The following is a 15,881-nucleotide window of genomic DNA, read 5'->3' as shown; positions in this document are numbered from 1 at the left end:
CAAAAAAGGGTCAACCTTTTTTCCATTGCGGTCCCTATCGTTTAACAGCTTTGTGATATATCTATCAAGAAAGAACCTTCTCCACATTGCTTTGCCTTTTTGAAATTTTGAGGAGCAATAATGTAATTTCGTAATTCATTTTTGTTGATCAATGGATAGGCAAGCCTCGCAAATTAATGTACATACATTTTCTGGTATACCAGCTGCAAATGGTTACCTTGTATTTGAACTGGCCTTAATCGCCTAGGCATAGAATTCTTGACCTAAGGATCTGTTTTTTAATGTTTTCCCTATATTTTCTTTTAATTGTACGGTTTATTTGAAATAAAATTGACTGGTTAATAGGTCCCCCTTGTAATACTGCTTTGCCGTTTATACTTACAATGACTCGAATTGTTGAACATTTATCATCTATCATCAAAACATATACAACTTGAACATTTGAGGGACATTGCGATATGCGATAAACTGCATACCATTTCGTAAAATAGGTAAAATAAAATATAATGAATTTTGATACATTAAGGAAGCAAGGAATCCTAATTACGAACCATTCCAGAACTTCTATCAAGTTTCAGGTAAAAAAAGACTAGTCTTTTTAAATAAAAAAATAGGTGAAACCAGTATATTAATGCCTTTGTAAATGGAGACAATGGTGGTTTATATCGCCGATTATAAATCACTTGCCCCTCTACGTTATTGATTCGAATCCGGTCAACTACTGCGAATTTCTTCATGTGCGGAACGTTTGAAGCTAGGTTACGGTAGGTTGTTCATTGTCTTCCTCCCCCAGTACATGTGTGACAAAACTGCAGCAACACATAAAGCCTTTGATGCGTAAAGTAAAAGCAGTGACACGTAATAAGGTCAAGCTTAAAAAAATATCTATAGTTTAAATTTTTAAAAGCTGATATATTGTGTAGTGGTAATATGATATTCATTTCGATTACTTACATCAATTTTCTCTCTCTTGGTTTTAATCTACAGAAGGATATTTTCTGCGTAGTTTATTTGCTGCCACGGGTTTTTTCATAATCAGCTTATTAATAATTTATTTAATTTCAATTATGACATTTGTAGCTTTATCATGTTTAAATTGAAAACCTTTAAATAATTTACAGCCGAATACACTAAAATAATGTTAATAACATTCAGTCAAATTACAACAGTTACTAAATACTTGTAGTTGTGTTTAAAAGAAAACCATTTCGTCTATAAAAACAACAAATATTTTTGTATGATATATTTTTCCGTTTTCTTTGCAATGGAGGTAATCTTAGGATACATTTCAAAGTTACAACATTCTTTTTTTATTATAATATCTCGATATTTTTCACTTCTGAAGACATCTAGGACAAAATAAAACAATAAAAAAGCAACAACAAAACGTAGACTTGATCCTCTATGTTACCTTTATCTGACTGATAATAAAATGTTACAAGTGAATTATACAGTAAATAACGAAATGTTTTAAAGATCCTGTAACACATTTTTTTTATGGATTTATATAAAAAAATATGATGCTCAAATTAAGATTTATCAATATTGTAAGTTCCAAAAAGCATTATTTATAAAGATATTACAAAATTTAATATTTCATGAAAATAAAGGGAGGTAATTAGAAATTTGTTTTCTATAACTTCTAAGTCAAATTGTCCAATACGAAATGAATGCATATAATTAAATGACTACATTTAATATGTACAAATATTTGCAGTACATATTTAAATATTCTGCGATGTTTGAAAATAGATGTATTAGCATAATTATATACATATATAGTTTCACGCAAGTGTGGTATACAACCACAATTACAAAGCATACAGGATCTTTAAATACTAAATTAATATGAAAGTATAAACAAAATTTAGTTTTTTATTTGTAATGTTACTTACAATATTGCTGACAGACATAAGATAAACAAGTTGAATTCTCAATTATATTTTATGACAAATAATTTAAAAGAAAGCATACAGACTATCGAATAATTAACAAAATCATATTTAAATATCAGAATATAACTAGAACGATTTGAAATAATGTATGACCATTCTAATGCATTGCCTAAGTTTTGAAGAGTATTTAAATAGGTTACAAATAATGTCAACTGCATTGAAACTGAGGATCGTGCGTTCAACCATCAGGAGGGTCAACTTTTTTTTCATTTAACATTATTCATATAATATTCGGTTCCCTTTTTGAAAGGAAAAGTTTAATAATTTCTTAAGTATTTTAATCAATGTTGCAAACAGTACATTTGGGTAAATTTTACGGATTGTAAGGTAGGGTATCAGTATTATACTTTTTTCAAACATTTAAAGGAGAAAAAATCATTTTGCTTCAGGCGTTTGTTTGTTAGTTGAGTGTTATAATTTGTTTCTTAACACTTATCAATAGGGAAATCAATCAATTTTCATAAGGCTGATTATTTCATGAAAAAAGCCCTTCTAATAACCAAGATTTTATTCAGAAAAAGTATCCTTACGGTAATTTTTGTTTACATTTTGCATGCATGTGTCCCAATTCCTTATAACAGTAATTTAACGTGGTTATACCTTAAATTGATTATTTCTATGTCCATCAACTGAATAGCCTCTGTTGTATTGGAACACATATTGTCAATAATTCTTTCTTTATTAAAAGTTATAAAGAGCACTGGAAATTAATCCATATCTGAAATTAAAAAAAAAAATACTATAATAATTAGTTTCGTATGACAAGAACAGTAAATTATGTACACAATAATAAAATTGCTTCATATAGATTGTAAACTTGTTTTATTAACTGAAATAAAAGATCAAAGCGTGTGGGTTTATTGATATTGTTTTCGTGCCTGTTGGTTTTGACGACATTGTCTGACTTTGTGCACAATAATTTCAATAGAAAATAAAAAAAAACAATATAAAATTTAATGTATGTGTTACATCAATAATATATAAACTAAATGACGTATATAAACGTCATCTGATGAGCTGAATAATTTATATGAACATGACTCGCTAGACATCGGCACTTCTATTGTTTTTACCTTAAAAGGCCAATTATGCCCAAGAAATGCTTTAATTTCTATTTCTCAAAAGCTTTTTTCATTTCAAATGTCCTGTTCTAGTTTCCATTAATCTACTTTGGCCAGTTATGTGAACTATTAACTACGATGATTAGGTTAGTAAAAGTTATTTAGTATTTTGTATGGAAACAAGAGTTTACTTTGTTTGTATTTTGCTAATTTTATGACAAACACAAATTCGCATTCAGCGCTATTTTATTCGGGCGATAATAACCATATTACATGGTCTAAAACTATTATCTTAATATTATAAAATACATGTTTTAACTTTCTAAAAAAAAAGATTTATTTGTGTGTGTGAGGCATAATGTGCCTTTCAAAATGTTGAACGAAATGTGTTCATGTGTTTTATTATTGTAAAAATAGCGATTGCCAATACAGCTTTGTATCAAGTTTGAAACTTTTCTGAGCATTCAAATTACTGATATACTGAAATACTGGTATCCTAAAAACGTTCTGCATTTAATAGAAAATTAATTAATTAATTAATTAATTCTGATACATATTTTAATAAAATTTTGGGACAATAGCAACGTTACACCTGTAACTGGAACGAATTGAAGTATTAGTTCTTTCGGGGAATGAGACTCAATCAATTTGATACATCTAAATAGTTATACCGATAATCAATCAATGCTTATTAAATAAAACCAGGATCTTAAAAAAACATTTATACATTGTATCAATGCATATAAAAATTCAGGATCAATCTCAAAACAGTTACTAGTATACCGATAAATAATGAATACACATAACGGTCTAAATCATTCGGACGTACTTTAAAGTGTAATAACGATATCAAAATATGTTATGCCTTTATTATTTTTTTAAACTCCTGTCCGGTATAGAGAACCTATGGAGGCGGCCCCACATTTCTGACTCGTATTGCCTGAACAACTCCAGCTACATTCTGACTCGGACACCTTCTCAGCGATGGTAAAATTGACACTTGTACCGCACCAACATTCAGTGGCATACTGTTATAGAAGTATATTTTTGGTTGGGATTTACGTCGCGCCAACACAGAAGAGTTGATAGGGCGACTTTCCAGCTTCACTGGTGGAGGAAAAATCATAACTTATAAACTCCATTATCTTTTCCATCAACATTATTAAGATCATCATCAACATCAAAACATCATCACGTCTATCGTCATTAAAAACATCATCATAATAGTGATAACATTCTGATGATAACAATGATATATTGTGGTTGTTGATGATGATTTTGATAATGGACTGTTAATGATGATAATTTACTATTGTTGATGTTTCGATGATAATGATGGTCGTGATGATGAATTGATGATTATAATGGTCGTGATGATGATGATGATGATTTGTATGATGATAATGATTGTTATGATGGTAATGCACAATATTAAAAAACAAGACCTGTTTGTTGTACGAGGGGTGTTCCAAAAATAATGTCATTTGTGCATCATCTTGTAAATATCGTGTGCCACTTCGAACCGATAGAATAACCACTGAAGCATTACACAGGTGAAATCTCGTTCACAATTGCACTGAGCTTGATACAGTGTACATTGCTTTACACTATACATGAAATTATTGGTAAAAGAGCTAAAGATGTACTTGATATTAGGGCATACTTAAAAGGTCGGACATTACTCGGCATAAAGCCTGTAGATATTTACCGTGAGGTGGGGATGGTGAAATGTCACATATCTTTTTGTAGGTGGGTTGCTCAACTTAAAACCGGTCAGCAGCAAGTCAAAGATGCTACTCACCAAGGTCGTTTCGCAACAACAACGACGAAAAACAACATAGAAAAAAAAACAGGAATATGCTGAACAAGGATACCCAATACACTGTGAGGGATTTAGCACGGTTGACGAATTTGTCTTTAGCCTGAGTTCATGGTATTTTAAAGAAACATCTTAAACTTCGGAAAATAAATGCAAGATGGATACCCAATTTGCTAACAGACGAACAAAAGAGATCCCGTGTTAAAATGCAGAAGCTTCTCAAAATGTATACTAAATTTAGGAAAAAACTTAGTTACTGGTGGTGAGTCATAGGTTTACTATTTTGAGCCAAAGCGGTAATGTTTTAATGAAATTTGGGCGAATAATATGCAAAACGTCCAAAGTTTTATATGTGATTTTCTTTGATAATAAGGGACCAGTAATGCAAATTCGGTACCAAAAGTCAGAAAAGTAGCAACAAAGTTCTACAAAATGTTGTTCTGAAAAAAGTCCTTCTACAAACGCCGACGCCCAACCACAGGAATCAAGTACCTCCGGATTATACATGATAATGGTCCCGCCCATAAGGCTAGGATTGTGACTGGCATCAAAAAAGTAACTGTCCCTCAGCATCCTCCATATTCATTAAACTTGGCCCACTGTGACTTTTTCTTGTTTCCAAAACTCAATTTCCAACTGTCTGGAAAGAGATACAAGTCGAGAAATGCCTTGGGTCTGCTGTTTATCAATACCTCTTAAGTGTCTCCTATTAAAAAGTATGAACTTTGTTTCAAAGTTAGATTGAGCGACTCAGAAGGTGTATTCAGGTAGGCGTTGAGTAATTTTAGGCTTAGCGTAATTTAAAATGATGAAAATACTTTTAGTTTAGGAAAACAAAGGCAAATGACATTATTTTTTAAACACCCCTTGTATATGAAAAACAGAAACATAAGCCAAAAATATTTAATGCAATTTTATACTTTGGAACTTTATCCGCATATTAACGTTGTGTGGGAGCTATTTTTTGCAGTTGTAGTAAGGTATCGACGAATAAAGCTCACTGAAAAGCTCTATTCGTTGAGATATATATATGCGGCGTAACTGTACATTTATTTCTCTTATTTTACCTACATGTAATAGAAAAGGTTTGCAATTTCACACACAAAAGCACACACAAAATCTGGCAAATGTATTTGGTGACGAAAGTCCTAAAAAAATAATGGATTTGTACAATGTAGTTGAATTCCTCTCCGCGAGAAATGCAGAAAAAAATGAACACAAAAAGGATTTTTTTTATATTTTACTGTTGTGCAGGAAAAAAACAATGAGCCATCATGCAGCCAAAAATAATCAAACCCAAAGCCCTGACAACATCTGTCATGGAATTAAGTGAAAGTTAGTTTAGTTTCCTTGACTTTGTTTCTTGCTAAAGAGGTATTTAAAATTGATATCAAAACATACTACAATTCCTTACTTCAATACTTACTTCCGTTACTGAAAACGATGCGTCCTGGTTCCGACAACGTGTTACACAATTTTCCGTTGATTGACTTGAAGACTTCTGAACATTGTATTCTATCAGAATTCTTGGTCTGTCGTCATAGCAGCCGAGGTATTGAACTGAATTCAATAGGAAAAAGATTGATAAGTTGACACAAATTAACTACTTAATTGACACAATTACCATTGTTATCACTCGTGGAATTATTAAAGCAAACGATTGTTGAAAGTAACATTTTAATGTTTTCTTCTACATTTAAAGAGTAACTTAGTCACTAAATATAGCTTTGTAAAAAGAAACAAATATTAAAGGCAAATTTCACAAAAATCGATTGCAATTTTTTCGGACCGTTTCAGGCCATCGTCCATGCAATAATATTCAATCATGTCTAAATGAACATTTTTTTTAAATAATCACATTTAGTCATCCCTTCTCAAAGTGAAAACACTAAAATCGCGCGAATAGCGTTATCATACATGTACTTTCGAAAATCTTTAAATGAAAATTGTTTTTTCTGTTTCGGAAAATGATTGTGAATTATATTATAAACCGGTGACATACAATCAACAGTCCTTTTACACCTCCATTTCAGCTGAAAGATTGGAACTATGTCCTAAAACAACATTCTGATATTATATCGAAGCTCTGATTGCATGACAGTCTCTGATAATGATTAAACCCTTTTGTGACAACTACATCACTGCACTTTTCAAACACAGAAAAAAACAGAAGCTGTTTAATTTCAAACAGATAAAACCCCTTGGATGTTTTTGGAGAACAGAACTGACATATTATTATACACTTATCAAGTCACGTGGTCATTATTACACTAAATACAATATGATTCTGGTAAAAAATACATTCGTTTACAATGAGAATGTTAAGATGTGTTATTAGTTAATAATAGAAAAGGGAAAAATAAAGTGAACACATCTCAGAAGTTTAGTCAATGAATCAAACAGACTTCCAATTACTTGTATAATGTCACTTAGGACACTAAAGGCAAATGGTTTAAGACAAAAATAGACTTACATCCTCGCTTGTAGAAGACTGAATTGTTCTGTAAAGGATCATTCACTCCTGTAAAGGAAGTACAACCAATACACTTGCCGGTATCAGGATAGTATATGATACTAGAACAAGCAAGGTCCATCGAACATCTGAGTGCACATACCGATTTACCGTTTGTTATATCAAAGACTATTTTCTCATCAAAACATATATACCCTTTTAACGTATCATCCATAACAAATTTGTTGAAATTGTCTAGTGCTCCATTTAGCCCATATTGAGCAATAAAGAAAAGATAAACCAAAGCTCCAATAAACGCCATTGTTTCTATGATTTGTCTTACAACTTGTCTCCTTGCCTTAAACTGTCCAGCTTCTCTTAATATCAATATAAACAGATTAGGAAATTAATATGCTTGCAATTTAGGCGTGACTCATTTAATGTGTCATGCTTCAAACCATCAAACTAATGGTAATTGCATTTTAAATATGCATTAGTTTGTATTTTATTATTGTTTCAATTTATTTAATATATTTAATTGATAGACTTGAATACATTTGGCAATATCTCCCAACATTTCGCATGCAAGTTGATTAGCTAATGTGGAGCCGTCTGTCTTTTATTTATTATTATTCAAATGATGTAATAAGAATCAATATAATTCAAATTGATGTCACATATTACGGGAAGCGAGAAATGTATGCCTGTTTTAGAAAAAGAATTTAATAGTTTTTTTCCAGCACGTATTTCTTTAAAGCAGCAGTTCTCTTGTAAAATGTTGTAAAACCCGCTTAATGAACCATTTTTGAGTCTGACTTTAATAGGCTACCCTTACTCATATAATATTATCAATATATTGTGGCCATGTGTGATTCAAATAGGTTTCCCTTACTTATAAAGAATGTTCTATATACTGTGGCAACGTGAGACCTCATTAGGTTCCACTTACTTATACTAAGTCATTAAAATGGTCCATATATTGGGGCCATGAGTGACTCAATAAGGTTTGCTTTACTTACATAAGAATGTTCTTTATACTTTGACCACGTGTGACTTTATTAAGCTTCCCTTACTTATGCTTAATGTTCCATAAACTGTGGCCATGTGAACCCTTTGGGTATTTAAAATGCCATACGACCTGTCCGATTTATGAAAATAACGTTTTGAAACCCCCGATGAAAAATTGTTTTGGCAATTTAGTGGTCATTAGCCTCGACGTGACCAATTGAAATTAGTCGCTCCCTCCAACAGTAAGATGTTTGACCCGAAGATATCCGAATGAACCCAATATAAATTTATAGCCACTTAGCAGATTGTCAGATGCACCAATAACATTAAGTAGACTAAGCGTAACAATTTCATCACAGAACATCATGTTTTAATAACCAAGCATAATAACATTACTGCAAACGCAGCAGATTAAAATGATATTATCATTCAGAAGTAAATTTTTACCAGTGAACACAATAGCTTAACCACTCAAAAGCATAATACTCTACCTGAACATAAAGATATCACGACATATTAACAACTGAATACTATGTCAACTCTTACTAGTTCGTTTACATGACTGAACATAATGTCAGTTGTACCCAACAGCATATCATTTTAACTGAACATAATGACATCTGAACTTAACAAAATGACAGTATCACACAACAGTTTGTGTTCACTACCGAACATTATGACTTCTGCACCGAATAGTATATGATCTGAACTAAACATGATAGTAACAAAAAATATTATTTTAATAACTGAACATAACGACCTTTGCACCGAACATCACATTTATTTAACTAAAGAGGATATAACCAGCGCACAAAATAATGTTATTATCATTTAACTGTTCTCTTTTACGACTGGACAGAATAAACCAAACAGCAGTCATTGCAACTGAAAATAATTAAAATATCACCCAATAATACACGGTCTCACGCAAACAAAATGATAAAACCACTCAACTGTTTATTGTCATGGTTGACACCTCCCATTATATCTTTTTAACTGAACATAATTTTGATGCCGCATGCCTGTTTGTTTTAAGAACTGAACATAATGACCAAATCACCCGACAATACATTAACTTAGCTGAAGAAAATGTTATCAGCCCACAACACAACACTTCAATAACTGAACACATTGGGATTTTCACCAGCATATTAGATTTAGGCCCAGCAGTAGTGTATCTCAGACTGAACAGAATGACATTTAACCATGTATATAAGTCAATCTTATCATAAGACAGTACAGGCGTTCAATAGTTGTTTCTATATAGTGTGATGTTTCAGTAAGAGATCAGCATTTTTTGTTACTGCGAACACAGGTTTGCGGTTGCAAAAATGTATAATATTTGGCTTTAAATGGATACTCTAGGCCCTTATCCGAAATGGAGAAATATTCCCTAAGCCTTCAGTACGTCATAACCATTGACATGAGTTAACACTTTGTTATAGTCATGGGGTGACACAGAAAGTATTAGAACTGGTAATTATACAGAATCATTTGGATTTAGAGACTTTTCATTGTGTTACAATATCTACAGTCAATTTGTGGGTTTTCATTTTGCAGTAACATATTTATTAACCAGGGCTGCGTTTCATGGAGAGTCCTAAGTCTTAAGTCGGTCCTAAGATAAAAATTGAGACAATTTTGCGTTTCAAAGAAAGTCTTAAAAAAGGTCCTAACTTATGACTCCTATATTTATGACCAAAAACAGTCCTAAGTCTAGGAGTGTTTTAAAGGTATCTTAAGATTGTCCTAAGTCAAAACCACTCTAAAATCAAAGATAGCAGCGTTCATGGTAGTGTTTTAAAGACGGAGGCCCCTGCGCCGGGGATATGTCACAGGCGCTGGACGTCTATACTGACGAGGAATCGACTTCTCGATACTGTATAAATTTCCAAAAAGAACCGATCATGCAAATCACCGATTTAGTGACAGGGGATATTGAGAATTATCTAATTTTACACATGAAATATGGTGCTTTATTTAATTTTACCTATGAAATATGGTGCTATATCAGTCAAATATATTTCATATTTTTTAAAAATAAATATGAAATATAAATATGAAAGTGGGCGGAGTCAAAACTCATATTTATTTTAAGGGACTTCTTTCGCCATTTTGTTTAGAAAATCTGATAAATACAAACAACTTTTTTGTTGAATTTTGTTTTGAAAACTATCTAGAATGATAGAAAATGGTCTAACTAAGAAAATAAATCCGAACACCAATATCTTTAATTCAGTCATTAACGCTGTACAGACGTTTAAAAAGTTGTTTACGTGACGTCACAATCTAGCGCTAAATATCGCGTGCAAAACAAGACGATACTTATATTACTGCGCGCTGTATAATTGCAGTTGCGTAGCAGGCAAGGGGGTTCATAACCATTTTTCTTTGATAATGAAATTAAATAAAAAGGTTATTTTTTCGTTTTTCGAGAAATATGGTATATATTTTCACTCAACATGATAAAATGCCTCATATTTTCACTCGCCGTCCCGGCTCGTGAAAATATATGGCATTTTATCATGTTTCGTGAAAATATATTCCATATTCACTCAAACGAAGAAATATCCTCTTAATATCAGTCAAATATATTTCATATTTGTAAAATATAAATATGAAATACAAATATGAAAGTGGGCGGAGTCAAAACTCATATTTATTTTAAGGGACTTCTTTTGCCATTTTGTTTAAAAATCTGATAAATAAAAAAACAATTTTTTGTTGAATTTTGTTCTGAAAACTATCTAGAATGATAGAAAATGGTCTAACTAAGAAAATAAATTCTAACACCAATACCTTTAATTCAGTCATTAACGCCAGACGTTTAAAGTGTTGTTTACATGACGTCACAATGTAGCGCGAAACCGCGCATGCCATTGTATTTTATAACTTTTTTCAGGAGAGCGAATTGGTCATACGTCTTAAGTTTAGGACAAAGATAGGACAGTTACTTGAAACGGTCTTAAGTGCAAAAACTTTTTCTCCTAAAGTTGGTCATAAGTCCTAGGATTTAGGATTAACTTAGGACTCTCCATGAAACGCAGCCCAGGTTTTCAATTTTGAAAATCCTGGTTATTAGATTGGGGTATGGCGGGCGGATGGGCGGATGGGCGGCTGGGCGGATGGGCGGATGGGCGGGCGTCAAACGAAATTGTGTCCGCTCTGTAACTCTTCAACCCTTTGAAGAATTTTGATGAAACTTCAGACAAATGTTTACCACATCAAGATGACGTGCAGAACGCATGTTCCGCATGGCTGGCTCCAAGGTCAAGGTCACAGTGACATTAACATTGAAAATCCTGTCCGCTCTGTAACTCTTCAACCCTTTGAAGAATTTTGATGAAACTTCAGACAAATGTTTACCACATCAAGATGACGTGCAGAACTAGTCCGATAAAAGAAGCGTATGGGATAGAACTAATTGCAACAGAAATTCTTTTTGTGTCATGCGAAAGCAATGATATTGTTATGTTTATCATAAAAAGTCCCAAAAAAAATTCTATGCAGAAAACTTTTAAATCGACATTTATTTTGAAATTAAATTGCAATTTTGGTTGTGTTCTTTACTGTACACCATACGAAAAATATTTGTTTACACGCGGGTTTTAGTGACGTCACACAACAAGTAACATGGCGGCCTTTTGTTTAAAATCCTAAAGAATTTTGTGTTTTACATGGATTGGATTTATTTTGACGGTAATTATGTTATTTTATCATTTATTTTAACAACTATTATAGTTTGCAGTATAAATATTAACGTAACTATTTTTTTAAGACTTTATATTCGTCTGTTTAGTGTTACGCCGAAACAAATCAAGCATATAAAGGAAGATTCATTCAGTCAATAGTATCTTAAATGCGAAGTAAATCGGCATCTTAGATAAAATATAATACTTATAGTGCTTATAAAGAATAATGGTGTGTAGATGCTTTATTTATATCGTAAAATATTTCAAGAAATGCAATGATAATACAGGGTCTGTTCCAATTTTTTTTCTACGGAAGCGCAGATAGGTCATAAATAAGCTCGTGCAATATCTACAAAAATGTAAAATATTGACTATATTAAATGTTTTGTTTATTTCAGGTGGAAAATTTGCATTGTATGTGAATAAATATTAAAATGAAAAACTTTAGAAGAGATAACTTAATTAAACTGGAAAATGTAAGTCTAGTTATCTAAAGTTATTCAAGTCAAGTACTTTATTTATTTTCAAGTAACTTAAGTTCCACGTTGTTCAATGAAAATTTTCTTCATATTAGACAAGTCGCATTTTTATGAAACACCTAAATAGCAACTTTATTTCACAAGTCAAATTTGCTGCATACTAAATTTTTAACTTCAATGTTTAATATTATGGTATTAGTTAAGTTACCAGTTAATATAAAGTTCTCATCTGCAAAGAATCAGCTATTATTTCAATAAGTTTTTGTATAAACATAGGATAAAATCATTCTGAAAAGGAATAATTTTATGTATTTGTTTTATATTAAAGGTGATAATTTGCATCAGGTGTGTGCAGTCAGATTGAAATAGAAAAAATAGTAGTGATGTCTTCCAATCCAAGTAATTGAATGTAAGTTAAATATTGCTTTACTTTTGTCTAATGCATTTGTGCATCAAAACGTCTGCTTTTATTTCATGAAATGAATTATTATACGAGGTCTGATGATGTAATGTGAGATTTTTATTAAGTAGATTAATTTATACATGTAAGAATCACACATTTCATGATAAAATTAAGATTTCATTTTAATTTCAGGTATTGCAGTTTAGCCTTTATATCTTTCTGAATCTTTGATGGACAAGAAGTAAAAAACGTAAGGATACATTTTGCCTAATTTTTACAACCATTATAGCTCATAATGAAACAAAGAACAGCTGTATGTAATAAATACGATGTAAACTTAATGAAATCAGCCTTTAAACATGAGGATACAAGTATATAATATTTATTATATTATAAACTATCTGTTAAAAGGTTTTTTACAAACATTTTCTATTTTTTGATTGACCAGATTAAAGCAAAACAAAACATAATATGTTAGCACACACAGTTTTGCTACATATATTATACGTTGAGAAATTATTCTAATTATATCAATTCCTGTTCGGTTGTAGATGGAGAAATGTCCCATTTGTCAAGAGGATGTTAATGATGGTAAACCAGTTGTTCGACTTGGACTGAAAGGGTGTAGTGGCATACAAAATATTAATGACAGTACTTTCAGTGTAGTCGATGTAAAGCCAGGAGACAAGGTGCATGTCCAGTGTAGAAAAGATTACACACGTCGCAAAAATAAAGAAGTTATAACTAAAGCTTTGAATGTAGATCCACTTAGAAATTTAAGATCTGACAACAACACATTTGATTTTAAAACCAGATGTATATTTTGTGCTTCGTCTGCAACATTTTCTTCATCAAGGAAAAGATCACATGATGTATTTCCTGTTCGAAGTTTAGATTTTCAAAATAAAATCTTGGAAAACTGTCTTGAGAGAAATGATGAATGGGCAAATGAAGTGCAATTAAGATTGCGCCATGTTATAGATTTACCAGCAGCTGACGCGATATACCATCAGGCATGTAGTGTAAATTTCAGGACTTACAAAAGTATCCCTAGGGCATTTAATCTTGTAGAACAGTCTCTGTTAGCAAAGGAGATTAAATCTCCTGGAAGGCCAGTAAATGATGAGCAGTTAGATGCTTTTAACAAAGTATTAGATATGATTGAAAGTTGTGAAAATGAAAGCTTAACCGTCACAGACTTAGTGAACAAAATGACAGATATATGTGGAGAGAAGTCTTATTCAATCAAACATATGAAGAAGAAAATAATGGATCACTTTGGAGAAGCGGTTATTGTCAGTAACATTGGAGGAAGGAATGATATTGTGACACTAAGACACAGTGTTTCTTCTATTGTTCAAAACTTTTATGAGAAATCAAGAGAATTATCTGATGATGAAAAGAAACAACAAATCATTAATGCTGCTGCAAAATTAATTAAAACTGATATCAATAACTTAGTTAATCAAAAAGAAAGTTATCCTTTATTCAGTGACATTTCATCACAAGAAAAAAACCTTGAATACTTACCAGATAGTTTAAAACATTTCCTTGAAAAATTGCTATCTGATAAAAATGGTGTAAAAATTGCATCAATTGGACAAAGTATAATACAATCTTGTCGACCAAAATATTTATCTGCTCCATTACAAGTTGGACTTGGTGTTCAGTTGCACCACCATTTTGGGTCCAGGTTCTTGGTAGATACATTGAATAGCCTTGGGTTTTGTTGCTCATACTATGAAGTCCAGAAGTATGAAGCAAATGCTGCCGCTGTATTATCAACAAAAATACCATGCAAAGATACAGGCTCGCCTTTTTTGCAGTTTATTGCTGACAATGTAGACCACAATTTAAGAACTCTGGATGGACATAATACATTCCATGGAATGGGAATCATAGCCACTTCCACTCCGGGCTCTGCAATGACTGTACGTGTCCCTAGAAAAGACGTGTCAATGAATGATATATCAACACTTGGAAGAGTTGACATTAAGTATTTCGTGCAATCTGAGTCACAGGAAGAGGCCTACCGGTTTTGTGCACTACCTGATATTCAAATGAAAAATAATGGTGAGCCATTGGACATGCTTTGCAAGCTTGTTTGGCCGTTGAAACAAACAAGACCAAACTGGTCAGGGTTTATGCAGACATTTGAAAAGCCTGGTGCATCATTTCCAAAGAAGTCAACAATAACTTTTATGCCTATGATAGATCTAAGTCCAAGCGATGCTACATGTATATATTCAACACTTCATTTCGTCTGTGAACAATCTCAAAAATACAGAAAAACACCAGTGTTAACATTTGATCAGCCACTTTATCAAAAAGCAGTTGATATCATCTACTGTCAAGGACCCTCAAGCCCGTTAAAGAAAATAGTTTTGCGCTTAGGGGCGTTCCATACAGAAATGAGTTTTCTGGGCTGTATAGGGTATATTATGACCGGATCTGGCCTACAGGACGTGATCGAGTCAATATATGCACCAAATGCTGTTACGCACATACTGTCTGGTAAAGCTGTACACCGTGCCATCAGAGGTCACATGCTAGTAGATAATGCATTAACAGTTTTGCTGCTAGAAAAAGGTATTGAATCTAACTTGAAAGCAGACACTTCTGAAACTAGTCATAGTAGAGCTGAAACATTTGAACATTCAAATAACTTTGAAAGTGAAGATATGTCACCGTGGAATAAAGAGATGTTGAACTATAAAGAAATGCAAGACCTCGCTGGAGTATATGAGACGTTAAACAAAGATAAAGAATTGTGTGAAACGTTGAATGAATGTGAAAGCTTGAATCATCTTCAAACTGTAATGGAAACAGAAAAACAAGAGTTATGCGAAAGTCGTACTGCTAGGCTGTGGTTTTTGTACATGACTATGGTATCGATTTTACAACAGTTCATTAGAGCCGAAAGAACAGGCAATTGGGATATGCATTTGGTGACCCTTCGTAAGATGCTCCCTTTTTTTGCCGCATCCGGTCATAATTTATATTTGAAGAGTG

The 15,881-nt window shown here is 32.3% G+C and overlaps 1 protein-coding gene across 1 annotated transcript; it reads right to left on the bottom strand.

The window, feature by feature from the left end:
- Positions 1-1,836: 1,836 nt before the first annotated feature.
- Positions 1,837-8,719, bottom strand: LOC132738991 (uncharacterized). The gene is made up of 4 exons (XM_060726630.1): positions 7,309-8,719; positions 6,262-6,395; positions 3,882-4,044; positions 1,837-2,673 (listed from the first exon to the last, which is right to left on the bottom strand). Exons 1-3 carry the CDS (start codon positions 7,607-7,609, stop codon positions 3,895-3,897), a joined length of 585 nt encoding a protein of 194 aa, XP_060582613.1. The 5' UTR covers positions 7,610-8,719; the 3' UTR covers positions 1,837-2,673; positions 3,882-3,894.
- Between the last annotated feature and the right edge of the window lie 7,162 nt (positions 8,720-15,881).

The sequence above is a fragment of the Ruditapes philippinarum genome, unplaced genomic scaffold, assembly GCF_026571515.1.
Source record: "Ruditapes philippinarum isolate M1 unplaced genomic scaffold, ASM2657151v2 ctg14109_1_1_1_1, whole genome shotgun sequence".
Classification (NCBI taxonomy): Eukaryota; Metazoa; Mollusca; class Bivalvia; order Venerida; family Veneridae; genus Ruditapes; species Ruditapes philippinarum.
The sequence above is the reverse complement of the archived record's forward strand: the minus strand, read 5'-3'. Positions and strand labels throughout refer to the sequence as shown.